Source organism: Lonchura striata, chromosome 1 (genome assembly GCF_050655825.1).
Source record: "Lonchura striata isolate lonStrDom1 chromosome 1, ASM5065582v1, whole genome shotgun sequence".
Taxonomy (NCBI): domain Eukaryota; kingdom Metazoa; phylum Chordata; class Aves; order Passeriformes; family Estrildidae; genus Lonchura; species Lonchura striata.
The window spans coordinates 116,833,847-116,861,608 of NC_140703.1; the positions used below are offsets into that span (position 1 = coordinate 116,833,847).

General features: G+C 43.9%; 1 protein-coding gene across 2 annotated transcripts in view; it reads right to left on the minus strand.

Annotated features, from left to right (window-relative positions):
* Nucleotides 1–27,762, minus strand: part of DOP1B (DOP1 leucine zipper like protein B) — a 48,554-nt gene that overhangs the window by 8,956 nt on the left and 11,836 nt on the right. For both annotated transcript variants that reach the window (XM_085560534.1, XM_085560543.1), the window contains 22 exons: nucleotides 27,157–27,338; nucleotides 26,822–26,992; nucleotides 24,811–25,000; nucleotides 23,404–23,502; nucleotides 21,414–21,537; nucleotides 20,807–20,907; nucleotides 20,262–20,376; nucleotides 18,241–18,361; nucleotides 17,687–17,806; nucleotides 17,013–17,118; nucleotides 16,742–16,933; nucleotides 14,890–15,589; nucleotides 12,868–13,136; nucleotides 12,533–12,685; nucleotides 11,834–11,934; nucleotides 8,778–8,968; nucleotides 4,951–6,523; nucleotides 4,448–4,559; nucleotides 3,906–4,094; nucleotides 3,605–3,730; nucleotides 2,818–2,952; nucleotides 53–108 (listed from right to left, as the gene is read on the minus strand). In XM_085560534.1, the coding sequence (XP_085416660.1) occupies nucleotides 53–108; nucleotides 2,818–2,952; nucleotides 3,605–3,730; nucleotides 3,906–4,094; nucleotides 4,448–4,559; nucleotides 4,951–6,523; nucleotides 8,778–8,968; nucleotides 11,834–11,934; nucleotides 12,533–12,685; nucleotides 12,868–13,136; nucleotides 14,890–15,589; nucleotides 16,742–16,933; nucleotides 17,013–17,118; nucleotides 17,687–17,806; nucleotides 18,241–18,361; nucleotides 20,262–20,376; nucleotides 20,807–20,907; nucleotides 21,414–21,537; nucleotides 23,404–23,502; nucleotides 24,811–25,000; nucleotides 26,822–26,992; nucleotides 27,157–27,338 (5,126 nt within the window). The remainder of the gene's footprint in view (nucleotides 1–52; nucleotides 109–2,817; nucleotides 2,953–3,604; nucleotides 3,731–3,905; nucleotides 4,095–4,447; nucleotides 4,560–4,950; nucleotides 6,524–8,777; nucleotides 8,969–11,833; nucleotides 11,935–12,532; nucleotides 12,686–12,867; nucleotides 13,137–14,889; nucleotides 15,590–16,741; nucleotides 16,934–17,012; nucleotides 17,119–17,686; nucleotides 17,807–18,240; nucleotides 18,362–20,261; nucleotides 20,377–20,806; nucleotides 20,908–21,413; nucleotides 21,538–23,403; nucleotides 23,503–24,810; nucleotides 25,001–26,821; nucleotides 26,993–27,156; nucleotides 27,339–27,762) is intronic.

The following is a 27,762-nucleotide window of genomic DNA, read 5'->3' on the forward strand; positions in this document are numbered from 1 at the left end:
GTTCCCTCACTGCACTCAAACAGAAAATTCTCTTTCAGAAGGAGTCAGTTACCTCTGAATGAAAGCATAACTGAACTGCAGCACTGGGATGTCCACGAGAGAGGATTTCTGAAAAAGAAAAGCAAACCCACACTTATTGGGGTACACTTATTTGCACATTTACTTGCCATCAGAAGGAAAAAGAAAATCCAAGCTGGCCTTGGGCACTGCCAGGGATCCAGGGGCAGCCCCAGCTGATCTGGGAATTCCATCCCAGCCCTGCCCACCCTGCCAGGGAAAGACTTATTCCCAAAATCTCATTTTAAAACCTTTTGATTATAGTAATTTCTAATAATATAATTTCATACATATTATTAATTATATATATTATCTAATTAATTATTAATTATTACCAATTTCTTCTTCACTAAATACATTGTTTTACTCTCATATTTCCTCACACTCATAACCAAATATTATTAATAATATCAACTTATATAGTTATCTTATATCATTATATTTCTATACAATCTTACAAAACAAAACTAATCAATATTTTATTCCTCACACAAAACACCATTATGTGCTGGTTTTTTCCTTCTTTTTCTACTTCTGTTAGAGTCAGGATTGAAGGTACTGGAGATGGTATTTAGCATTTAGGATTAGATGTTTATTTTTCTTATTTATGTTACAGTCTGACAGCAGTGAGTTCTGCAGTATTTCACTGAAAAGGTACAAAATGGCAAACTATCTTTCTCTGCAAGGCCTTTTAAGGATAAACTCTCCAATTAAGAAATGACACCTCAATTATTTTCACTTTTAACCCAATACCCAACCACCCGTGCCCGCAATGGGACTTTTTTATCCAATTGCACAAAACCACCCAAACCCATGGAGAAGGAGGTGAAGGAGAAGGAGCAGCCTCCACCCCAAAACCTCCATCTTGCTTTATATCTATTCCTGCATTCTAAACCTTCAACTCTGAGTTTCCACCCTGTGCTATCACACACTTCCATTCCAACTCCACACCTGTAATCTCAGTTTTATTATTGAATTTTGGAAGCTTCTCCACGGCTTCAGGTCAGTGCAGTGTTCTCCTGGGGGTCAGTGCTGGCAGCACAGAAAGTCCCAAATTCTCAGCAGCCAGAACTCCAACACATCTGTTTGTGTTTGCCCATTGAGCAAAGCCTGCAGTGCCCTTGACTTGCAATTTTGCTTTTGGATTGTCTGTGACTTGAAGAGAAAACTGATTTATTTCCCTGCTGCAATGCTCTGGTGGCTCAAGGAAAGGACTTACCTTTCCCAAGAAGGGTTTTTTCCTAAAACCTTGCCCAGCAGCAAATCTTATTTCAGTATTTTCTGTCCTAAACATCTTTTGCTTGTACATGGATGCAGTGAGTGATCCAACTCTGTGAGTGCAGCCACAGAGAATTCCAGATCAGAGCTTTTATCCCATTTCATCATCTCTGCTTTGGTTGGAAGGTTTGGGTTGTTTTGTTTCAGATATTGGGAAAAAAATTGTTCCCTGTGAGGGAGGGGAGGCCATTCCCCTTGTCCCATCACCATCTGCCTGATATATTTTAAAGAATCTATTATTGTGGATCAAACACAATCTGGATACCAAAATTTATTCAGGAGCAAAGGATAATTCCACATTTAAAAGTAAATCCTTCTAACAGTGCTTCAAAGACACATTGAAAAACAGCCAGGCTGGAATACATGAAGAAAACTGACTTATCTTCCTGCTTGAAATTTTGGTTTTGTTTTACATTATATATTTTATAAATATAATGTAATATAATTATAATGTAATATAATACAACGTGATGTAACATAATGTAATATAATATAATGTAACATAATATAATATAATATAATATAATATAATATAATATAATATAATATAATATAATATAATATAATATATTGTATGATATTATATATAATATTGTATTGTATTGTGTATTGTATTGTGTATTATATTATATTATATTATATTATATTATATTAATGATATAAAATTTATATTTAAAATATTTATATATTTATATTTTATCCCTTTATATTATTACAATTTTATTTTATATTTTATTTTTTGTATTTATTTTACATATCTTATATTACATAATTATATTTTAAGTATAAAAATGTTGAATTTGATGTAAAAATTTATTTTGATAGAACTAAGGATTTTTAGGTTTTGGTGTTTAAAGGATGGAAGGAATTTGGTTTACTCTATTTATTAGTGGGATTTATAATGAATTGTGAAAGATGTGGAGGAATGGGTTTTGGTATTGGTTAAGTATTTATTGGTAAATTGATTAAACAAGTTTAAAATGTGTTTTTAGGGTTTGAATGAGGGTTAAACATATGGTATTTAAGATTGATGTGTTGGTTAAGGTTATTTAAATATCGGATTTTTGGTTGATTAATGGGTAAAACTGTATTGCTGAGGGTAAATAAAATGAAAATATATAAATATGATATTAGATTTAATTTTATGTTTATAGTTTTTGCATGTGAAGTAAAAGGTGTCAGTTATTAGTTGTAGTTTTTGTGTACCTTATGTTTGTGTGCTTACTTTTTTATTTTTAGAGTTTTTAACATGTTTTTGTGTTTGATATGAGTTTATGTTCTTTGTTGGCATTTGTAAGTATACTTTTTGCTTAGGTTATTAGTGGAAATGGATTTTTGATTTGTTTTGTTTTCAGGTTTTTTATTAGGATTAAAGGATTTTTTTTAAAAAAATGTTGTTTGTGTACTATTAGAAAAATGCTCAATGCTTGGTGGATTTGGTTTTGTAAAAGTGCTGTTTAAAAAATTTAGAACAAATAATACCTCTTCCCCCTTGATCTGTGCTGGTTTCTTGACCACCTCTTTCACCAGGTACAATATGGTGTCAATTTTCAATGTGCTCAGGGCACAAATTAAATCCACGAGAATGAGCTGGGATGTGCTGGCCACTGGGAGAATCTGACAAGAGAAAACAAAACAAAACAAAACAAAATAAAAACCACACATCCTTCAAAATGAAATGTGAATTACAAAAGACACAGCCCTCAAAATGAAATGTGAATTACAAAAGACACAGCCCTCAAAATGAAATGTGAATTACAAAAGACACAGCCCTCAAAATGAAATGTGAATTACAAAGACACAGCCCTCAAAATGAAATGTGAATTACAAAGACACAGCCCTCAAAATGAAATGTGAATTACACAGGATCATCAAACACAGCCCTTGATTTTCTCCCAGCACCTTATGAAAACAACTGGATTCTGCCCCCATGAAAGCAGCAAAGGAAAAGGTTCTCCCCAGAATAAATAATGATTCCACTCTCATTTTCTCTGGAAATTGAGCTGATTCATGGACTTTAAAATATAATTGGCCAATTGCAAGCCAGTATTGAATAAAAATAGGCTTTTACTCAGATTTAAGCCCACAATGTGATTATTTATTGAGGTTTAATTGTAGTCCTGATGCATTTTATAACTAAAAAGATTTCAGATTTTTCAGTCCTATTTGAAAAACCCCAAAGACTCTACAAAAGGGTTGAGAACTGACCATATAAATGTACCATTTGCCTTTATATAGGAAATAAAAGGATGCTTTTCTTTAGCTTCACCTTGGTTTTACTGTGACTCCTGTGAGGTTTCTTGCTGTTCCACACTGCTGCCACTGCTGCCATCAGCTGGATTCCAAGGTGTGCAGTCAAGGGATTCAGGAAGTCCAATATTTTTGTTCTTAATGTCTGTAAAGGGAGGAAAATAATTATCAATGTAAGGCCAAGACCAACTCCTGGTTTATAAAATATGATTTCTTTTCCAGGATATACAGAAAATAAACAACAATAAATGAACTCCATGTCAAATGCACTGGGGAGGATAAGTAGATTAAAAAAATCAGCATTTTAAAAGAGCTCCTACTTTGGTTGCTTTAAAGTAGACTGAAGAGGAGCCTTTAGTTGTCCCAAAGAAGTCAGTTGGTCTTTTTTGGGAATCTTCCCTTTTTATGACACTCCAGAGGAGGCTCATGGTGTTCATAATTCGGGGAAGCTCCTCCAGGATGGCATTCCTGGCATTCCTCAGGTTGGCAGGTTCAGCTGAACAGGATGACTGGGAAAAAAAAATCCACATGCCAATGTTAAAAATTATTTCTTATGCACAAGAGCCTAAAAATTGTAGGGAACTCATCAAAACATTATCAACTCAAATGAAAATAAACCAGTTGGTTAAGGACAGAGGACTGATATTTGCATCACCAAGATCTTCATGAATAATGACTTAAAATTCACTTTGCAGGTTTCAAATACAGAAAAATTAAGCCTCAGTCCCTTCACTCTGAGTCAGTTCAGTTCTGTGGGTGTGCTCTGAGGCCTCTCTAAGGTAATTTTCTTGTACAATTCCCTGTTTACATTCACCTGGAAGTAAAGGGGATGTGACTCTGCTGTCAGGGGGTTCCCATGTACCTTTTTTGTTGGGTGGGGATGATCCAGAAGGCAGAAGTGCCCGATGGTTGTCAGCCCTTCCAGCAGGGTGAGGGGGTAGTCAGGAGTCACATTTTCTCTTTTAGAAGTGAAGCTTTGGGAGGGGGAAAAAAACCCAGACATGTTAATAAGCCAAGTGGTATCTCCTTGACTGAAAGTTCCTGTTTCTATTCCATAGCTAAAATTGGAGGGAATATTAGGAATATCAAATCAGGAATATCAAAGTGAATGGATCCATAAAACTGGGAGCTTTTATATTTGGATAGGTGGCAGAGGGAGCCAGGAAATATCAGAGCTGCTGCTCCTCTCTCCTCTCTCCCTCCAGCTGCTGCACTAATCCTGTCTCCAGCTCACTCCAGGTGCAGCAGGAATTAAGGATCAAACTCTGGGAGCCACGGTGCTGAGCCAGGGAGTTCCTACACACTCCCAGCTCTGTGGAAAGGGGAATTTTTGGGATAACAAATCCCCCAGCAGGTGACTCTTACCTGGCAGATGTTTTGGCAGAAGTCTTCACAGCTTCATTTTCATACTGCTTGACAAGCTCATCCAGGTTTTTACAGATCTGCACCACGAATGGGGCCACGGTCCAGCCTAGGGACTTCCCAAAGTAGGGCAGGGAGCTGGTGACCAGGCCCACCCACGTGGGGTGCATCCCATGGCCATACTCGGGCTGGAGCCCCCTGACCACGGCAGAGACAAACAAGCCCTGGGAAGTGATGGGGTGTGGGTACACGTACTGCATGACCCCAATGGCCTCCTGGAAGTTCAGAGCCTGCTGCCACTCCCTGGAGAGGTCTGGCTGGTTCTCCTGCTCCTCAGGCCTCTGGCCAAGGTGGTGCTCCAGGACAATCAACACCTGCAGCAGCTTCAGCAGCTCAATCTGGAGCGGGTGCTCGCTCCAGATCTGATCGTGGCCAAAGTTGATCAGGCTCTCCTCGAAGAGCTCTCGCTCCTGGTGGGCGCCATCCGCCACGAGGAGCCGGTAGCGCCTGTGGCTGACGTACATGGAGGCCGAGAGCGAGAGCAGCACCAGCTCCTGCACCCGGCACCTTCCCAGCAGGTCACGGATCCACTCCACGTTCCTGGGCTCGGCCGCCTTGGCCGTGGTGGCCAGCTGGGCCATCATCCTGATGAGCACCTCCACGCTCTTCACCTGCACGTCCCTGTTGCCCAGCAGGTCCCTGTGGCTGAGCTGCAGGCAGCAGGGGTAGTAGGAGCGCAGGAAGCGCAGGCACAGCGAGGTGAGCAGCTCGATCAGCAGGGAGTGGGGACACGCCGTGGGGGACTGAGGCTGCAGCTTCCCATAAAAGCTCTGCCCTACCAGAGCTTCCTGGTGGCGAGCCAGGAGGTTGTAGATGAGGTTCAGGTGTGCTGTGGAGCTGGTGTCCACGCTGGTGGTGGCCACAGCCTCGATGAACTCCTTGGGGTTGGTTTTGAGCACGGCCTCCAGCACGGAGAAGGCGTAGAGCACCCGCCTGGAGTCGTAGGGCTGCAAGTACAGCAGCGTGTGCTTGAACAGGGCCTGTGCCAGCTCCTGCTTCTCCTTCTGCTGCTTCAGCAGCCTGCAGTGGGCCATCTCCTGCAGCTCCAGCTCCAGCTCCTCGTCGCTGGACAGAGACTCCGAGGCCTGAGTCCTCTCGGAGTCGGCCCTGACGAGGTTGAGCCCCGCGCTGGATCTGGAGCTCTCGGAGGCACTGAGGGAATTCCCGTGGTTTGGAGCCTCTCTGCCCTCCTTGTCCTCGCTGCTCACCTCCTGCAGCTCCAGGGAAGGGGACAGGGAGGAGCTGTTGTCACTGTCGTGGCCCGTGCTGGTGTCTGCAGACTCGGTGTGCTCGCTGTTGTCCTGGTCGCCCTCCGTGTCCTGGGAAGAGCCATCATTTTCGGGCTGCTCAGCTTTTAGCTCTGCTTTCTCCGGATCATTTTCCACTTCTGCCCAAATTGCTTCCCTGTCCACAGCAGTGAACTGGCTCAAGGGAAGGTTTTCCTCAGAATTGCTCTCAGAGATGCCAGACTCTTTCAGAGGGGCCTTTTTCTTGCAAAGCCAATCACGAACATAGTCTGAAAGAAAGATTTTTTAAATCTGATTTCTCTTTCACGCATAAAATTATATCACAGCCTGGCTTGGAAGGGACCTTTAAGGGTCATTTAGTCAGCACATCATGCTTTATATTCAATAAATAATTTTTAAAAAAGTTTATAAAGCTACTTTGCTCCAGTCCAGTATTAGCTGTGATGAGTGGCGTTAAAAAATGGACAAGAATTATACTTAAGGCAAGAATTATTTCTCTTTTAAAGTGGTTAAAGAGCAGTGCTAACTTACTGCAAAAAGAACAGGATCAAAACGCAAAGCACTTTTAGGCTGAGACATCCCAAGAGTGATAACTGTCTTTTTTTAATGCTTTTTGAACATTAAATATTTGTGGAGATCAGGAGGGCAATGAGAAGGATGGCAACAGAGGGATTGATTAATTAATTAATTAATTAAAGAGCTAATGTTTTCCTTGATTAAATGCTGTGGAACAAGGAAGGAATAGATTAGCTCTGTGTTTCTATAGCAGCCCTGTGGATATTTTAATTGTGTGACATTTATTTGTCAACTGAGACCAAAAAATGATGCTGAAAGCACACCCTGGTAACAGGCACGGGACAGGGGACAGGAACTTCCTGTATATAAAACTCCCAGAGGCTTCTCCACTTCCTGTTCTACTCCAGCAAAAACAACTTGGATATTTGGGTCAAATCCCAGAATTGTTAAAGTTGGAGAAGACCTCCAAGACCAGAGTGCAGCCATCACCCAGCACCACCCCCCCTGGTGCCACGTCCACACAGTTTTCAACACTTCCAGGGAAGGTGACCCCGTCACTGTCCTGGGCAGCCCCTTCCAATATTTTACCACCTTTCCCATGAAGAAATTTTCCCTAATATCCTCCCTGAGCCTGCCCTGGTGCAATTTGAGGCTGTTCCTTCTCCACCTGTCCTTGGGACACAGTAGCAGAGCCCGACCCCCTGGCTGTCCCCTCCTGGCAGGAGCTGTGCAGAGTCACAGGGTCCCCTGAGCCTCCTTTGCTCCAGCTCAGCCCCTTCCCAGCTCCCTCAGGAACTCTCCAGCCCCTTCCCAGCTCCCTCAGGAACTCTCCAGCCCCTTCCCAGCTCCCTCAGGAACTCTCCAGCCCCTTCCCAGCTCCCTCAGGAACTCTCCATTTCCTTCCCAGCTCCCTCAGGAACTCTCCAGCCCCTTCCCAGCTCCCTCAGGAACTCTCCATTCCCTTCCCAGCTCCCTCAGGGATTCTCCAGCCCCTTCCCAGCTCCCTCAGGAACTCTCCAGCCCCTTCCCAGCTCCCTCAGGAATTCTCCAGCCCCTTCCCAGCTCCCTCAGGAACTCTCCATTCCCTTCCCAGCTCCCTCAGGAACTCTCCAGCCCCTTCCCAGCTCCCTCAGGAACTCTCCATTCCCTTCCCAGCTCCCTCAGGAACTCTCCAGCCCTTTCCCAGCTCCGTTCCCTGCCCTGGACACACTCCAGCCCCTCCAGGTCTCTCCTGCAGGACCAGAACTGGGCACAGGAGACAAATCTGAACCAGCCATGGGTTCTGAGTGCCCTTTTCTGGCTGACTCCACCTTGAGAATATATTCTTTGCAATAGTTGAGCTTGAAGATATGATGAAAGCCTCATTTGCTCAACAAAATTTCACATCCAAACATGAGTGGCACAATTTCCTGGCTAGTTTGAGGTGAAATTAGGTTTTCCTGTTGCTATTTTGGTTTCCTGAAGCAGTGAGAGCAGTGACATCCTTAGGCCCACACCCACCTGAGCTGCAGGAGGGCAAATCCTGACACCAGAGATGAAACCACAGCTCCTGCAGAGCTGCTGGCTTCTCCCTTTTATTGCTACACCCCTGAGCCTCCTTTTTCCAGGCTCAGCCCCTTCCCAGCTCCCTCAGGAACTCTCCATTCCCTTCCCAGCTCCCTCAGGAATTCTCCAGTCCCTTCCCAGCTCCGTTCCCTGCCCTGGACACGCTCCAGCCCCTCCAGGTCTCTCCTGCAGGACCAGAACTGGGCACAGCCCTGGAGGGGCCTCTCCGAGCCAGCCCAGAGGGACAATCCCTGCCCTGCTCCTGCTGGACACACAATTCCTCATCCAGCCCAGCTGCCAGCGGCCTCTTGCCCACTTGGGCACCCCTGGGCTCGTGCCCAGCCCCTGGCACAGCACCCCCAGGGCCTTTTCCAGCTCTCCAGCGCCTCTGCCAGCCTGGAGCTCCGGGGTTGTGGTGACCCAAGGGCAGCACTGTCCCTGGGCATGCCCCGGGGTGCCCACCTGGGGAGGTGCCGTGGGCGATGCAGCTGAGCGAGGTGCGCTGGGTGCGGGGGTGCAGCAGCAGCAGCAGCACGGGCTCCAGGATCCGTGCCACGTCGCAGAGGGACAGCGCCCGCAGCAGCCAGCCCTGCGCCGCCGCGCCGATGGCCCCATCCGAGCAGGTCAGGCTGTCCAGCACCACGAAGAGAGACCTGCGGGCACACGGGACACGCTGCAGTTGTCTGGTTCCTCATCCTGCGCTGCCTTGAGTTGAGAAATGCATTGCTCGTTTCTCACGTTAATGCATGGATTCTCACAAATCCATTCTTACAAACGCATTCTTACAAATGAATTCTTCCAAATCTTACAACGGATTCTTACAAACCCATTCTTACAAATCCCACAATGGATTCTTAAAATTCTTGCAATGGATTCTTACTCACTCATTCTTACAAATCTTACAATGGATTCTTACAAATCTTGCAATGGATTCTTACAAATCTATTCTTATAAATCCGTTCTTACAAATCTCACAATAGATGCTTACAAATCTGTTCTTACAAATCTTACAACGGATTCTTACAAATCTTGCAACGAATTCTTACAAATCTACTCTTACAAATCTGTTCTTACAAATCTTGCAATGGATTCTTACAAATCCATTCTTACAAATCTTAGAATGGATTCTTACAAATCTTGCAATGGATTCTTACAAATCCATTCTCACAAATCCATTCTTACAAATCCATTCTTACAAATCTTGCAACAGATTCTTACAAATCTATTCTTACAAATCTTGCAATGGATTCTTACAAATCCATTCTTACAAATCTTACAACGTATTCTTACAAATCTTTCAATGGATTCTTACAAATCCATTATTACAAATCCGTTCTCATAAATCCGTTCTTACAAATCTCACAATAGATTCTTACAAATCCATTCTTACAAATCTGTTCTTACAAATCTTGCAATGGATTCTTACAAATCTGTTCTTACAAATCTTGCAATGGATTCTTACAAATCTATTCTTACAAATCTATTCTTACAAATCTTGCAATGGATTCCTACAAATCCATTCTTACAAATCCATTCTTACAAATCTTACAACGGATTCTTACAAATCTTGCAATGGATTCTTATGAATCCATTCTAACAAATCTCACAATAGATTCTTACAAATCTGTTCTTACAAATCTTGCAATGGATTCTTACAAATCTATTCTTACAAATCTATTCTTACAAATTTATTCTTACGAATCTTGCAATGGATTCTTACAAATCTATTCTTACAAACCTTACAACGGATTCTTACAAATCTTGCAATGGATTCTTATGAATCCATTCTTACAAATCTCACAATAGATTCTTACAAATCTGTTCTTACAAATCTTGCAATGGATTCTTACAAATCCATTCTTACAAATCCATTCTTACAAACCTTACAACGGATTCTTACAAATCCATTCTTACAAATCTTACAACGGATTCTTACAAATCTTGCAATGGATTCTTATGAATCCATTCTTACAAATCCATTCTTACAAATCTTGCAATGGATTCTTATGAATCCATTCTTACAAATCCATTCTTACATATCTTGCAATGGATTCTTATGAATCCATTCTTACAAATCCATTCTTACAAATCTTACAAAGGATTCTTACAAATCCATTTCTCACACGTTAGTGTGTAACTCTATACTCCGTATGAAGTGTTAGTTACTGTTGATACCTTAAGTTTTAGCTGTCTTATTTTCCAGGTTCTGCACTGCGTTAGTGTGTGACTCTGAACTTCATGTGAAGTGTTAGCAAGGTCTCCTCACAGCTCAGTGACACAAAAATCCTTTTCCAGGCCCAAAAAGCACAAACAACAGCAAATTGAGGAGGGCAACCTGGGAGGATGGGACTTCACAGCCTGGAGCTGGAATTGGACAATTAACCCCAATATGGAAATGGACCAAAACCTGTAAAAGTGTGAAAACCCGTGACCCAGAGTCCATCTTGGGTGTAGCCACTGCCAGGCTCTTGTACTGCTCAAGGTATATCCTTTAAGGGCTATTTAATAAATCCCTGCTTTATTCCTTTAGCACTGCCTGGCCTCTGTTCCAGGTCCCCTCTCAAGGCATCACTGTCTTCACATTTTGGTCAGACAGAACAATCCCTCTAGGCCTGAAATCCAAGGACACCCTACAGCCTCAGGCCCTGAAAAGGATAAACAAAAGTGAATTGGGAGAGAGCAAACTGGGTGTAAATGACTTCATTACCTGAAGCTGTAATTGGACAATTAACCCCTGATAGGTAAATGGACCAAATTTGTAATTGTGTGAAACACTCGTGACCATTGTCCAGCTTGGGTGAGGCCTCTGGGAGGCTTCTGAGTGCCCCAGGTGTGTCTGTGGAGCCTTTAATAAATACCTGCTGCTCTTATTCTCTTAATCTTGTCTAGCCTCTGTTCTAGGGAGCCACTCCAAGGCATCACCAGCACCAAGGACAGCTGAAATCCCTAAAAAAAGTTAAATCAAGCAACAAAATCCTGGCAGGGAACACACCCAGAGCCTGCTCAAGGAAGCACCAGCCAATGGCTCAGGTCTGCTCCCAACAGCTTTGGCCAAGCAGCTTTCCCTGGATTGAATTCAGGAATTGTACAAGCAAGGCTACACAAATCCTCCCACTTTTTAAAGTTCTTTCCCATATTTATTTGCTTTTATTTAATTTTATCCCATAGGAAGCAAAACTAAACTAAGATTTTTATTTTTATAAGGAGCTGGTGTTATTTTCTTTGGAAGGCATATTTAATTCAGTCCAAGATAAAAAAAAAATAAATCCACTCTCCAGAAAGGCTACTCCTCCTTTATGAAGCTCTTTCTATTTTTATAGCAACTTCCTTCACCCAAAAAAAAAAACACCACCACAGCATGCACAGAATGCCCTGCAAAGATAAACTCCAAGGAAGTGAAAATTGTTTTTTCTGTTCATTTTTTTATTCTCCCTGCAGAGAACTCCTCCCCACCTCAGAAAAGAGAATAAAGCATGATGTAATTAAATATAAAAAAATGCAAACAGAAGTGGAAATACCTATCAAAGGAGCGATTGTGGGAAGTCACTCTGCTGCCTTGGATCTCTCTGGTCAGGTGCCACATGACAGAGAATCTGAAGAGAGCTTCCAGCCTTGTCCCCTTGGTAAGGAAAAAAGGGAAATTTAGGAAGGTTTCCAAGTTGGAAATGGGAATACAATGGTATCCAGGCAGTGGTTATTGGTGGAAAGCTTTAAAAAGGTTTGCAAATTTTTATGTTGCAAAATTGCAAGGATAGGAAAACAATAGCAAAGACTGGTTAAAGTTTTATTGTGCAAAATGTTCTGTCAGCTGTTAAAGAACTGCACTTTCATGATTTTAGGGAAGGACAATAATTCTTAACTGGCTCACTTAAAAGACAGTTTATTGTGAGACCAAATACTACAAAAAATAAAGTGATTTTACAGATATTGGTAGAGCTGGGGCAGTGGGAAATCCTGACAAAACTACAGGATTTGGGCTTGAACTAAAAACTCCAGCTAATATCAAGTGATAGATTTTGTATCCAGGGATTAGGTCCAGCACTAATCCCATGCTGAACAAATCTCAGGGAATTTTAAAAGTATAGACAGCCTGTCAGACTCTTGGAAAGCACAGCAACCACGGGAGTGAACACATGGAGAAGGGAACAGCAGGAAATTTGGGAAGCACTGGAACAATTCCACAGTGCTGGGGGGGCCACAGTGCATGCAGGACTTACTTTATCCCGATCCAGAAGGGCCTGGCAGATGATGTCCTCACAGATATTTGCTGAGGGAGCCAGGCAGTGAAGCCTGTAGAACAATTCCACACAGGCAATGTGGTGCTCCCGAGTCTCCTTGTTCAGCTGATTCCAGAGCACACAGGCAACTCTCTAGGGAAAAAGGGGAAACAACTAAATATAAATATATTCATAATTATATTAATAATAACAGCCATTTCCTCCCTGGCTTCCTATTACAGAAGGCATTCCCAAATTGCCTCAGAATCCCAGGATTTTATGAATTACATGGTCAGTGTAGCTGGGCAGTTAAAGAAGGAAAAGAAAATGGACACCTGGTAGAAATCTGTTTTTTCTGAGATCATCTTCAGGACTGCAGGAGCAATGGGAGGAAGGGTGACCATCTGCAGCTTGCCAAGGAAGGGGTTGTGGCCAGACACTTTGTACCTCTTCATCCTGTCCTCAATCACCAGAGCCAGGGACTGGGAGTGGTTGATCACCTCCAGGAGGGTGAAGATGGAGACGTTCTGCACGTGGCAGTCATTGACACAGCAGCAGATTGTCATCAGGGACTTCAGCCACAGAGGGAAGCTGGGGTCACCTCCTGCTCACCAGGGAAGGGACAGAAAGGGTTTGAAACTGTTGGAAGCCTGGCTGCTGAGAATTTTAAACTTTCTGTGCTGCCAGGCACCGACCCCCAGGAGAACACTGCACTGACCTGAGGCCGTGGAGAAGCTTCCAAAACTCAATAATAAAACTGAGATTACAGGTGTGGAGTTGGAATGGAAGTGTGTGATAGCACAGGGTGGAAACTCAGAGTTGAAGGGTTTAGAATGCAGGAATAGATATAAAGCAAGATGGAGGTTTTAGGGTGGAGGCTGCTCCTTCTCCTTCTCCTCCTTCTCCATGGGTTTGGGTGGTTTTGTGCAATTGGATAAAAAAGTCCCATTGTGGGCACGGGTGGTTGGGTATTGAGTTAAAAGTGAAAATAATTGAGGTGCCATTTCTTAATTGGACAGTTGATCCTTAAAAGGCCTTGCAGAGAGAGAGATGGGCTCCATTTTGAGTTTGTTGGAGTGAAGTGCTGCAGAACTCAGGGTTTGTGAGGCTGTGACAGAGACAAGAACTGATAAACACCTGAGTCTGAACACAAAATACCCTCTCACACATTTAATCCCAACCTTAGCAAAAAAAAGAAGCAAAAGAATCCACATGAAACAACCTTACAGTTGGGGTCATACTCCCAAAAATCCTTTAAGCAAGGTCACAGGACCAAAATGACTGCCCAGATCCCATCATCAATAGCTTATGGAATCACAGAAGATTTGGGTTGGAAGGGACCTTGAAGATGGCAGGGACACCTTCCACTATCCCAGAGTGCTCCAAGTCTGGCCTGGAACATTTCCAGGGATGAGGCAGCCACAACCTCTCCATGTTTTCCCTAATTCTCCCAGCAGAGAGCAGGACCCCAAAGCCTCCAGGATTTCTGCTTTCCCCTTTCTGTTTATTCCCAACCATTATTTAGAGCTGCTGCTTTATTTTCCAGCTGCCATTGTCACAAACAATTCCTGAGGGCTCAGAATCCATGGATGCTCTTCCAGCAGCACTGAGGCTGCTCCTTTCAGGATTTAGAAATTTATAACTGAAGTGGCTGACATCAGTCCAAGCCATCTTTTCCTTAGGGAGCAATGGAAGTATTCCATGTCCATGCCATGCTCAGCCATGGAGATGATGGGAATATCATCAGACAGCAGGAATATGGAGTGAGGTGAGGAACAGAACCCAATTTTCCAGTTTCCCACCTCTCCATTCCCCACAAACCTGTTTGTGAGTTAACCTTTGGGTCAGTACCAGCTCCTGCTAAAGCTAAGGATGAACTGGAAATCCAAGAACAGGCCCTACAGCTGTACAAAATTATTCTTATTTGTTACACTGAACTCCATTGAATCCTGAGGATTTGGGATAAGAGATGATTCTGCCTCTGTTATGGTTTAGAGCTCAAATTTTCCACCTACACACATCTTCCTCTAAAACAACCTTTTTTGGGGACACAACCATGGACAACAGGGATGGATATCCTGAAAATCCTGAACCATGTAAGGCTGTACTGGCCAGCAGGTCTTTGTATCCCTTCAGCTCCAAATTTTCTAGTGGAATTTTTTTCCAAAAATATTTGTATTTAAGAAGCTTGGCAAAACCCAGCTGCCAGGCACACCCCAGATGCTGAGGTGGGTGAGGCTTTAATTCACAATTTGCCTTCAGCTCTGTCCAAGGGTTTTTACTGCCTCTGGTCTTGAAAACAGCCAAGCTCATGCTGTTTGCATCCTAAAAATGCTCAGGAAAGGAAATTTTCTTACCAGGCCCCTGAAACAGAGAGAGGTACAAGTGTTCCATCTCCTCCTCGGAGAGGTAAACTGGGAATGTGGTGCAATCCAGCAGCAGGTGACAGGCTGCAGAGAAAGCTTCCTTGCAGTCCCCTCTGAGGGGTCCCAACACCAGCTCCAAGTCCCACTCCTCCTCCTCCTTCTCCTTTTTGTGCCCAGAGCTGTGTTCTGAGAGGAGAGCAGTGGAATTCTTGCTCCTGAAGGGTGAGCCCCGGGCTGAGAACAGCTCTGAGAGCATTTGTTTCACCTGAGGCACAGTGATCTGCTTGCCATCCCAGGGACTCTTTTTCTTGTTGCCACTCTCAGGTAACCTGTAGCCATTCTCCTTTTTCTCCTTCCCACTCAGATTTATTGCTGCAATCCCTTCAGGACTCATTTCTTGGAGCTGCATCCCAAAAATGTATTTGCTGGCAAATTTGGCAAGCAGCTCCTGGATGCAATGCAGAGTTTTCTGGATGCTCCCTCCTTTTTTCCAGACATCATCTCTCTCCAGGGTCACCGTGGGCACCCCCAGGTGCTGGGACAGCTCTGGGGAGGAGGCACTCAGGCCAATGCCACTGTCCTCTGACTTGAGGGTGGGGAATGGAGCCTCCTCCTCCTCCTCCTCCTCGTCCTCCTGCAGCCCAGGTTTGGTCTCCAGGGTTATGTCCACACCTTCCTTTGGCACTGGGCTCTGCAACAGCAGTAGGGATGTGGTTAATGTGGCACTGCCAACAGAGCTTTCACTTGGAGAACAGCAATGACAGAAAAAGGAAAAATTCCTGTTTGTGATTCTCAGTTTCAGGATCACAGTTGTTTATAAACAGTTCCATTCGTTCCCCTTTAAAACCCAATATCTGTATAAATATATAGTAGAAAATAAATTATATTTATTTATTTATTATATATAAATACCTCTGTAGAAATCACAATTGACTCATCAAACAGATGGATGTGCTCCCTTAAAACCAATTTCTCCCTGGAGCAGTGTTCCATCTGTTGCATTATTTCTGCTCAAATGCAGGTATTTGTTCTGCTGGCAGATTTTGGCAAGCTGTGCTCCTGGGGTTGTTTTATCCCGTTAATTCCTCATTCCTCACCATGGTCCTTTGCACACCAACAATGCCCCATTGTGTTCCACTGAAATATTCATTGAGAGCCCTGCAGACCTAACCAGCTGTGAAGCTGGGCTGCATTTGGTAACTCCAGTTTTTAGCTACTGCATTCTGTTTCCAAAATCATTTAGATCCCATCCTTCTCAGGGACAGACAAGACTAACCCCTTGAGTGTCACAAATAATTCAAACAGGCCAGAACTGGATACCCAGTGAGAGTAACAAGGCAGCAGAGTGCTCTGGAAGGAGCCAAAGAAGGGAAGTTTCAAAAAAATCTTTATTGTTGCACTTAAAAATTTCACAGAATTACAGGTTTAGGTTGGAAAGGGTCTTAGAAATGATCCAGTGCCACCCCTGCCATGGCAGGGACACCTCCCACTGTCCCAGGCTGCTCCAAACCCTGTCCAAGCTGGCTTTGGACACTTCAGGGATGAGGCAGCCACAGCTTTTCTGGGAATTCCATCCCAGCCTCTCTCCACCCTCACAAAGAAAGAATTCCTAATTCCCAATATCCCATCCAACCATACTCTTTTTTTAGTTTAAAGCCATTCCCTGTGTCCTGTCCCTCCATCCCTTGGAAATTCTCTCTCTCCATCTTTCCTGTGGCTCCCTTCGGGTGCAATTGTCATCTAGGCTGAAGGAGAAGTAGCATTTTAAATTCTGTCCCAAAATCATTTAAACCAAGAGTTTTAAAGGGTTTTCCCCATCTCTGAGGGGTTGAAAATCACCTACCCCATTGCCACTGCCTGTCTCGATGTCCAGGTAGGAAGGGGGCATTTGCACCTTGCTGAGCACCTTAAAACAGGTTTTTAAGGCATGAGTGAGTTCTGGCAGTGCCAACACTTCCATGTTTTCCAGGAGAGACTGCACCACGTAACTGAGCATCTGGGGCAGGTACTGAGTTTGCACTTCTGAGTAGAGCTCCTGAAATAAAAAATGAATTTTTAAAGGAGTTATCCCATCTCATCCATCACTGAGCAGTGGTTGTTAAACCCAGCCTTACCAGAGGAATCACATCCAGCAGGAACACCAGCAGTGTGCAGAGCTCTGAAATGGTGGGAGGAGTGCTCACATTTTCCAGAGGATACCTTGTCCCTGTGGATTTGTTTCTGCAGTGAAAGAAACATTCTTATGGAAGGTTTTTTTGGTTTTTTTTTTTTCATGGCAAAATTGTGGTTACAAGTAAAAAGCTTCATTAAAATCAGCACAAAATATTGAACAGCTCTGAGGCAAAGGGCTTCTAACACAGCAGGGGAAAACAGTCTGTCAAAACAACCTCAACTCTGTGTGGTATGATGAAGAGCTGCTAGTTTTTAGATTGCAGAATCTTCTTTCTTAGAGTTAGAAAATGATAAAAAGAGAGAGATCATCTAATCAGAGGGTTGGAAGAGACTTTAAAGCCCATTTAGTATCTTTATTTTTCTTCTACAAAGATCTCTCCACCTCCCCTCCCACCACTTTTTTCTTTTTCTGTTGATTTGAAAGGAATTTCTTTCATTCTCAGGTTGAAATTTCCATCTAATTGTTTACCTGGTTGCATTCCTGAATTATTTCTGGACACAACTTACAGACCTGGCTGGCTCTACCATGTGTGATGTCCCTTAAAAGCTTCAATAAATATTATTATTCTGAACAGACAGCTCTGAAGTGGCATTTTTGAGAGAACAGCATAAACACCTGAAACAATCTTCAAAGCATTTGGTCAGGTAATCCCAGAGGAAATCTGTGCTTAAGGATGTGATCAACAAATTCACTGTTTTGACAATTTCTGAAGCATTTTTGTTCTCTTTGATTGCACTGGAAGAGAAAAGCAAAAGAAAAGCAGATGTCAGTGAGGATTCATATCACATGAGCTGATGGACTCGAAAATCTCTTTTCCCCTTTCTCTACAAGCTAAAAAATGTTGATTTTTTTAAAATCAAAGGCTAAATCATTCTGGAATAGCTGGAGCATCTCTCAGATGATGGAAATCACAAGGCTGAGCTCTGTCAGCAGCCTGATGTCACTGTGCTTACCCAACACCCATCACATGCAGCAAACTTCATTTTTTGCTCTGTTAATCCAAGAGAAATTAATTGTGTGTGGGGAAAGGGGAAGTCAGAGAAAAAAATCATCCTCTGGCCAGGAAGTCACTTTGTTACCACCCAAAACTTCACTGATCTTCTTCATTTTAACCATTTAGCTTAAAAAAAAAGATCCAGTTTCAGCTCAGAGCTGGAAATTTGTCCTACCTGGCCAGGGTGTTGCCACTTTGATTGTAGCTGAGGTTGAGATCAGAACCCAGGGTGTCTTTGCAGTAGGAATAAAAAGCTCTAAGAACTTCCAGGAACAGATCTCCAACAACCTGTGGCCCTGCAAGGAAAGGGAAAAAAGAATCCAGGAGCTGTCTACAGAGGAGGAGAAGAAATAATAATTTCAGTGCCCTAAACTTGGAATAATTTTTTAAAAAAAGTAGTGTATAAAGCATTGCAAGGAGTGCTTTTAAAAATGAAAATACAAACGTTTAAATGGCTAAGAATAGCAGAAAGGTCAAAGCTTGTTATGTTGGATTTGATATCTTTAAATAATTGTTGCATTGTTAAATCCATTTCTAAAGGGAGTGAAAGTCTTAATGGCTTAAGGCTCAAGGAGTCAAACTTTATGCTCTGACTGGAAAGATTAAACTGGATAATGCAGTTTAGCTAAATATCCCTGGTTTAATAGGGATTTATTATCCCTTTATTTGTACTTTGGATTAATGCAGATTGTCAGGCAGCCAAGCAACACATCCAGTAGGGCAATGTCTCTCATTTATTTCTAAATTAGACTAATCAATACATTTCTAACAGAAACAACCTCTTTGGCAACATCAATCCCCACCCAATATGTTTTAAAAAATTTGTCAAGTCACTTTGGTTTAATTATTTAGTGCAGAATAGTGAATTTGCCCTTGAAATAAGGTTGGGCAGAGCCTCATCCTCCTGGTGCTGCATGGAGAGACACAGAGGGGGAAGAGCAGATCCACCTGAGGAACAAATGGAGCTGAATGTTGATACAAGGCTGGAAGTGCTTTTTAAAAGTGCCCCTCAGATTCCAGCTCAAGGCTCAGAATCCCAGAATTATCAAGGCTGGAAGAGCCCCTCAGGATCACCCAGTGCCACCCCAGCCCCACCAGCATCACCCAAACCCTGTCCCCAAGGCCACATCCAGACTCCTCTGGGACAATTCCAGTGACTCCAAACCTCCCTGGGCAGCTCATCCCAAAGCCTGACCACTCTGCCAGGGAAATTTTCTTTCTCAATCTCCAACCTGAGCCTCCCCTGGTGCCATTTGAGGCCATTTCCTCTCCTCCTGTCCCTTGGGACACGGCAGCAGAGCCCGACCCCCCACTGCCCCTCCTGTCAGGAGCTGTGCAGAGCAGTGAAGTCCCTCCTGAGCCTCCTTTGCTCCAGGCTCAGCCCCTTCCCAGCTCCCTCAGGAACTCTCCAGCCCCTTCCCAGCTCCCTCAGGAACTCTCCAGCCCCTTCCCAGCTCCCTCAGGAACTCTCCAGCCCCTTCCCAGCTCCCTCAGGAACTCTCCAGCCCCTTCCCAGCTCCCTCAGGGATTCTCCAGCCCCTTCCCAGCTCCCTCAGGAATTCTCCATTCCCTTCCCAGCTCCCTCAGGAACTCTCCATTCCCTTCCCAGCTCCCTCAGGAACTCTCCAGCCCCTTCCCAGCTCCCTCAGGAACTCTCCAGCCCCTTCCCAGCTCCGTTCCCTGCCCTGGACACGCTCCAGCCCCTCCAGGTCTCTCCTGCAGGACCAGAACTGGGCACAGCCCTGGAGGGGCCTCTCCGAGCCAGCCCAGAGGGACAATCCCTGCCCTGCTCCTGCTGGACACACAATTCCTCATCCAGCCCAGCTGCCAGTGGCCTCTTGCCCCCCTGGGCACCCCTGGGCTCGTGTCCAGCCCCTGGCACAGCACCCCCAGGGCCTTTCCTGCTTGAGCAGCTCTCAGGACACTCTGTCCCAGCCTGTAGGGTTGGGATTGGCACAACCCCCAGCCCTGGGTTGTGCTGACCCTACAGGAGGGCAGAGGTTTGCATTTCCCTGCCTGGGATCCATCCATGCTCTGCAGGGCTCTGTGGGGCAGCCAGAGAGAACCTGCAGAGGGAATTTGTTCCAGAGCATGGCCAAAGCAAGGAACAGCCTCCTGCACACTCCCACACAACACAGGATTAGGATTGTGCAGAGTTTTGTTAAGTCCCACTCAGATTTGGGATGAACACTTTACCTATTTCAGGTTTGTCCAGGAGGCTGATGAGGATCCTGAAGGGTTTGAGATAAGCCTGGTGCTGCTCCTCTGGGTCAGACTCTGGGAATTTCTGATGCAGAATCACAATCAAACTCTAGAAAAGGAAAACATCACAATATTATCCATCAGGGACAGACTGTCATCTTCATAAGTGCTGAAGTTTTTCTAAATTTGATTTTGTTAAGGACTGACTACAAATGAACTCTAATTTTTCATCCAGGGCAAACAAATCAATTCCATCTTCCTATCATCTCTACTCAAGGGCTGATCTTAACCAGAAAAACATTTTTAAATAATTCAGGTAGGTCAGCCAAGATGCTTCCCTTTGGGTTCCCTGGATTCCATAAGCAGTCCAATATTGGGATAAATACAGCACAGAGGCTTTGAGATAGTGGAAATGCAGCCACAGGGACAGAGAGGTAAGTACAAACCAATAATTGGGAATAATTCCGGACACAGTTTGAGATAAAATTTCAAGGATCAGGAATTTATCTGGAATATATCTGTATAAAATGAACACCTACCTCAACCAAAAGATCTTTAGAATATTTTCCAAAGAAATAAACTGCATGGTCTTCAGAAGTGGTGGAATCTGGAGCAAAAGTGCCACCTTTAATATCAGAACCTACATGAAAACAGAGGCAGGAGGAGCTCAGAGAGCAGCACACAGCACTGAGAGGTTTATATTGAATTTACACTGCATTTTTAATCTTTGGCATTTCAATAGCCCACAGGTCCCACTTTGAAGGCATGCAGATGTTCAGCACAACACATAAATCAAAACCAAGGCCAAATACAGTGGGAATCACTGTTTCTTCCAGAAAAATAAGGTTAAAATACTAACTTTTAGTCCTTTTAGTCCATTGGACCACTTTACAACAAGCTGTGGGTGGAACCAGAATTTATCAAATTCCCTGGAATTCAGAGAGAAATAAATTCACCTCCGAAGAGAAACCCTGTTTATCAAATAGTTAATTGTATTAAGGCACTTAATAAATGGCAAATAAACACCACTTTACTTTATCATCATTCTTTAAAACATAAAGAAGTGTATTCCAGTTTTAAACACAGATTTTTTTTTTTGCTCTCAAGTATGCAGAACATTGAAAATCCCTGGATTTTGCACAGTACCTAGCAGCCATGCATACAATCTCCTGTTGAGGGACATGTCTCTCCTCAGAAGTGTCTGAGTGGCTGCTGACAGGATATAAACCAGATCAGCCCTTCTGAGCAGGATGGTGCTTTCCTTGCTGTCCTGGGGTTAAAAGAAAGATTTTTCAGCTGTCGGTGAGCACTGAAAGGAGTCAAATTGGTGATGGGCTGGGTTTTTGAACTGGGAATAAGAATGTTTTGGGAAAAAGGTAACAAAGCATAAGAAGGAAAATGGTTTGTGTGCTAAAAATGTCAAGAATTCACAGAATTCACAAAGTGACCACGTTAGAAGAGACCTTCAAGACCATCGAGTCCAACCCAGCCCCAGCACCTCAACCCAGCCCTGGCACCCAGTGCCACATCCAGGCTTTGTTAAACACACCCAGGGGTGGTGACTCCACCACCTCCCCGGGCAGCCACTCCAGAACTTTATCACCATTTCTGTAAAAACTTTTCCCTGATGTCCAACCTGGATTTCCCTGGGTGCAGCTCGAGGCTGTGAGCTCTGGCTCTGTCAGCTCCTGGAGAAAGAGCCCAGCCCCAGCTGGGCACAGGCACCTTCCAGGAGCTGTGGGCAGTGACAAGGTCACCCCTGAGCCTCCTGTTCTCCAGGCTGGGCACCCCCAGCTCCCTCAGTGCTTCCTCACAGGGTTTGTGCTCCCAGCCCCTCTCCAGCCTCGTTGCCCCCTCTGGATGTGGTACAGCCCCTCCATGTCCTTCCCAAACTGAGGGGCCAGAGCTGGGCACAGCACTCGAGGTTTGCCCTCACCCGTGCCAGGCACAGGGGCAGAATGAGCTCCCTGCTCCTGCTGGCCACACCGTTCCTCACCCAGGCCAGGAGCTGTTGGTCTTTGGCCACTCTGCTGGCTCATGTTCAGCTGTCCAGTGCCCCCAGGTCCCTCTCTACCTGCCCAGCCACACCATCCCCAGCCCATGGCATTGCAGGGGGTTATTGTGGCCAAAATGCAGGACTCAACACTTGGACTTATAAAACTTCATCCCGTTGGGCTCTGCCCATCCATCCAACTGTTCCAGGTCTCTCTGCAGGGCCCTCCTACCCTCCAACAGCTGACACAGCTCCCAGCTTAGTGTGCTCTGCAGATTCACTAATGAAACACTCAACACCCTCATCCTTGTTGTCAATAAAAGAAATATGACAACCTCAAGTGATCTGAGAAAAGTGGGATCATGGAGTCTCAAATCCCACCCAGTGCCAACCCTGCCATGGCAGGGACACCTCCCACTGTCCCAGGCTGCTCCAGCCCCAGTGTCCAACCTGGCCTTGGGCACTGCCAGGAATCCAGGGGAATCTGGGAATTCCATCCCAGCCCTGCCCACCCTGCCAGGGAACAATTCCCCATTCCAAATCTCCCATCTAACCCTACTTTCTTGTCAGATTGAAGCCATTCCCTGTGTCCTGTCCCTCCATGCCCTGGAAATTGTCTCTCTCCAGGTTTCCTGGTGCTCCTTCAGGCCCTGCAAGGCCACCCTGAGCTCACCCTGAAGTTTCTCTTCTCCTTAAGACTTAAAAACTCTTCCTCCATCCTAAACACTGCCTGTCTTACAGGGGGGTGATGAAACAACAGGAACCACTTTTCTTTTAAGTAAGATTTTCTCTTCGGGTCTTTACCAGAAATAACTTCATGTGGACAATTCCACATTTTAAAATCCTTCTTTGATAAACTTCATATGTTTTCCATGTGAACTGCTCAGGCCTGAATAGTTCAAGCACATCCCGAATATCCCCCAAAAGCCCCTGTGAAATAATTTCTTCAGCCTTGGAAGCTGTAAAGTTGCTGAGAAGCAGCAGAGTCTTCTCCACTCCTCAGATTGATGGGGCAAAAGAAATCCCAAAATTCATGGATTTTGAAGGTTCAAAATTCAGCCATTTGGCAATAACAGAGGTGGGAGCTGGGCTGCTTGCACAGAACACGCCTTGCATGGGAAAATCCCAAAAGAATCCCCTTACCAAAGCTGCATAAAATGGGAAAAAGAAGAGGATTGCTTCCAGAGTGTTCCTCTGCACAAGGACATTGGAATCCAGCACTGACACGCACAAAGACTTTATCTGGAAAAGGAAAACACAACATTTTATTTGATTTTGCTATCAAGTAATTGCTGGAAGGAAAGAAAAAAAAAATGGCTACCTATGAACAATATCTTGTTTAAATAAGAGGATAATTACAATTTAACTCCTGCACCCAAAATGAGTTAAAACAAGTTTTTGTGGCTATTAAAAGAATTGTTAATATTGGGTTTGTAAGAGTACAGAATGTCCCAGAGTTACAAGATGTAAAACCTCCAAAAATATATATATTAGTCTAATTACCCTTACACTTATTCCATCACTCAACACAAATGCCTCCCTACAGAAGGTTTCCGTTTTACTGGAAAAATAAAAATTTCAGAACAGCAAACACTTTGGGAACTGTACATTAAACATTGAAACCAGAAAAGCTGCTCTTCAAATTAGATGGATGAAGCAATTTCAGAGCATGGACTTTTCAGTCTTAAAATATTTTTAATTGAATGGCATCCTAATTTAATCTAGAGAAGGCTGGGATTAATCTAGAGAAGGTTGTTCTAGGTTACAAGATGTGGCTGGGGCTGTGTGTTCTATTCCCATCTCTCAGAGGCGGGGCAGGTCTCTGCTGCTCACTGGACAGTTTTTTCTTTATCTCTCCCACAGCCAATCCTCCCTCCAGGAGATCTCTTCTGTTAATTAATTATTAATTTTTAATTATCTTCTGTTCATGGCCAGTGAGTGTCCCTGCATGGCTGAGAAAATTCCATCATCCCATGGGGAGATGCTCTGCCCAGGGGAGGAGCCAAACATTCCTACCTGGATACAATCTGACCTGGGCACAGCACAGCAGCCTTTGCCCCCTGCATTCCCAGAGGAGCAGCTTCCTTCCCCCTGCATTCCCAGAGGAGCAGCTTTCTTCCCCCTGCATTCCCAGAGGAGCAGCTTTCTTCCCCCTGCATTCCCAGAGGAGCCCAGGCCCATCTCCCCCAGCCCTGGAGCTCCAAGGAAAACTCCCCCCTTGTGCAGGATCCTGCTCCAGCAGAAGCACAGCTGGCACTGCAGGAGGGCTGAGCCCCCCTGGGATGGGGCTGAGCCACCTCCCTGACACACAGGGGACAGGGCTGCTCTGACTCTGGCAGTGTTTGTTTTCTTTTTTGTACTATTGCATTTGTATTTTTAATTTTCTTTCTGTTATTCCTATTCCCTTATCTTTGCCTGAGAGCCCCTTAAATTCACAGTTATAATAATTCAGAGGAGGGGGTTTGCAGTTTCCATTTAAAGGGAGGCTCCTGCCTTCCTTAGCAGACACCTGGCTTTTCAAACCCAGAGAGGGGAGTTAAATGAACTTACTGTGAGTTTATAATCAGTGCCCAGCATGAATTTCTGCTGTTTGCCAGAGAGTTCCCTGTTGATGTGGCTGACAACGAAGAGGGAAGCAGGGAGCCTGATGGAGGGGCTGCCCAGGACACTGCCCCAGAGAGCTCCATAAAACACCTCCTGGCCCATCAGCAGGGACAGCTTCACCAGCAGAGCATCTGTTCTGTACACAGCCAGAGAAAAAACCCCTTTGTTAGCTGATTTTATACCAAGAAATGGAATTATATAGAGTTGATATAATTTATTTGATGTTTTGCAGCTTTGTGTTGTCAGCATTTCCTTTTATCACAGAATCTTGGGATGGTTTGGGTTGGAAGGGACCCAAAAATCATCTCATTCCACCCCCTGCCATGGGCAGGGAACATTCCCCTATCCCAGCTGGTGGTGGATGAATCTCATTGTACAAAAAAATCAGACTCACTCAGTTCTTTATCACTGGAACCAAGTCTCTGTTCACACACTGGAAAATTCTCCAGGAAATATCTGCAAATATTTAGCTCTGACCAAACAACTGCAGCACCTGTGATTGCAGAATGTTTATTGCCAGAGGCGTGAAAAGCTAAATTGGAAGTTGTTTAAGCAGTTAAAATCTGAAAGGAAATTTTGTCAGTCTGGGAGCTGAAGGTTATCCTAAAAATTCCTACTTTCAAACCAACAGGGTTAATTTTTAAGGCACTGGATGAAGAAAAAGAAGAGATGTGAAGTCCCGTTACAGCAGCCTGGGACAGTGGGAGGTGTCCCTGCCATGGCAGGGGAAGCACTGGATGAGATTTAAAGTCCCTTCCAACCCAAACCATTCCATGGTTCCATGAGATAAAACAACAAATTGCACACAGGACACCCAGAAATGAATTCCAGACCACCCTACTGAAAATCCTGTGGCTGGAGCACAGTCCCTGCTCTGGAACACTTTGATTTTTGCCATAAAGGAGGAATTAAAACCTCACGTGGGGAAGGCAAGACTGAGAAAAGAGGAAAGCCCAGCTCAGATGAGGAAACTCTCTCCCAGTGTGATGGGTTTTTTCCACTTCTTTATTTAAAAAATCCCCCAAAGCAGTTTTCCTCTTCCATTTTCTGTGTGAGTGCACAAATTCAGGGAAATTTGGAGCTGGAAATGGTGTCTAGGCTGAAGCACAACCTCAGCACTTTGTTCAATTTCAGGAACAGCAGGAGATGGATTAATTTTAGTCCTCAATATTGAGGGTTCTGAAAACACTCAGTGGAGAGCCTCTCATGAAAAAGAATTTAAAATTAACCTATCTTCTGACAAGCTATTCTTAACACAGGATCATTGCAATGAGTAAACAAAAGAAAAACTCCCTCATGTAAATTGGTATTTCACAAAAAAACCCCCAATTAAATTAATTTTAACATAAATATTTCCCAGGATTTATGAAATATATGTCAGATCCCGTTTGTTCAAAGAGGAAGATGATGCCATCAAAAATAGGGGAAAAAGGTGTAAAACCAGAGGTCAGATATTGGAATTTCATTTGCAATACCCATTACCTCTCTGCTCCATATTTGAAATATTGGAAATATTGGAAATATTTCCATATTTGGAATATGGAAATATTGGAAATATTTCCATATTTGAAATATTGGAAAGAATCCAGCTGCTCTCTCATGTTACAGAATTCAAATAGAATTTATCTCCAGAGCAGTGGTTTGGGGAGTCAGGTGAATTATTTAGGAGTCAGAGAGCTTGAAGAAATTTTTTCTTCTTTTTTCTCAGCATTTCTATTTTTAACCCTCCTTTTCCTCTCCTCTTGTTTTTTTACCCTCTTTTTCTTCTTCTCCTCCTGGGATGAAAATAGAGAGGAAAGTTTTTTTTTTTTAATTTCAGCATTTTTCCAGGTCCCACCATTCATCCCCCTTTAGAAACTTTTTTATTTATAGAAATCTGACAGAAATTTCTTGAAAATTCCCTAGAAAATCAAAATCCTGGATATTGCTTCAATGAATATGGAATAATTAATGTTACCTGTCATAAATTTCTGATCCTTCTTCCAAGCCAGGCAGCAGCCCAATTACAAAGGCCTGGAGACCAGGCAGGAGGGATTTTTGGAGAGGGAGAAAATATTTCTCATACAAGCCAAGGAGAACAGGTCTCACTGACATTGCTGCATTTGCCAGCAGAGGGAACAAGCCAGAGCTTTGAATCAAAAAAAAAAAAAAAAAAAAAAAAAAGACAAAATGAGAGTTAATTTTAATAGATTGAGATGGTTATGTCTTAGGAAAAAAAAAATAACTGACCTGTACAAAAATCAGTACTTGGTGAGCTGTTTTTGTGCCTTATAAAAAGAAAATTCAAATTACCTGTACAAGAATAAATCCTTGGCAAGCCATTTTGTGCCAATGATTTTAAAGATTATTTCATAGGTTTCTAAAGCCTTTAAATGCACCCCACTGGGCAGGGCTGGGTGCAAGCACTGGGATAATCTTTTACTGATGATCAATCTTCTGGGCAGCAGAGAATATTTCAGGTTACTCTGCAGAGCCTGGGGGAGAAAGGAGAGAAAAGAAATAGTTATAATGCACAATATAAAATATCTAATAGCTGTTTATTAAAGCTTGAGGAGAATATTGGGAAGGGTTTGAACTGCATTTTGTTACAGCAGAACTCTGCAGCTGAGTTTTCATTTGGGATCAGCCATGGGAAATTTGGAAAAGCCTGGTGTGAATCTGCTTAGAGGAGGGAAAAGGGAGTCAAGGAAAAGGACTGGGACAGGGCATCCCATTATCCCAGGTTATCCCATCTCCAGGGGAAAAGGGAAGTGACAAGAAGAGCATCTCAGCTTTTAGGGAATAAAGGAAGAATCCAAGATTTCTCTTTCCTCAGAAGTTCTACCTTCATGGATGGAATTGTGGAATGGGTTGGAAGGGAACTTAAAAATCATCTTGTTCCAACAACTTCCACTGTGC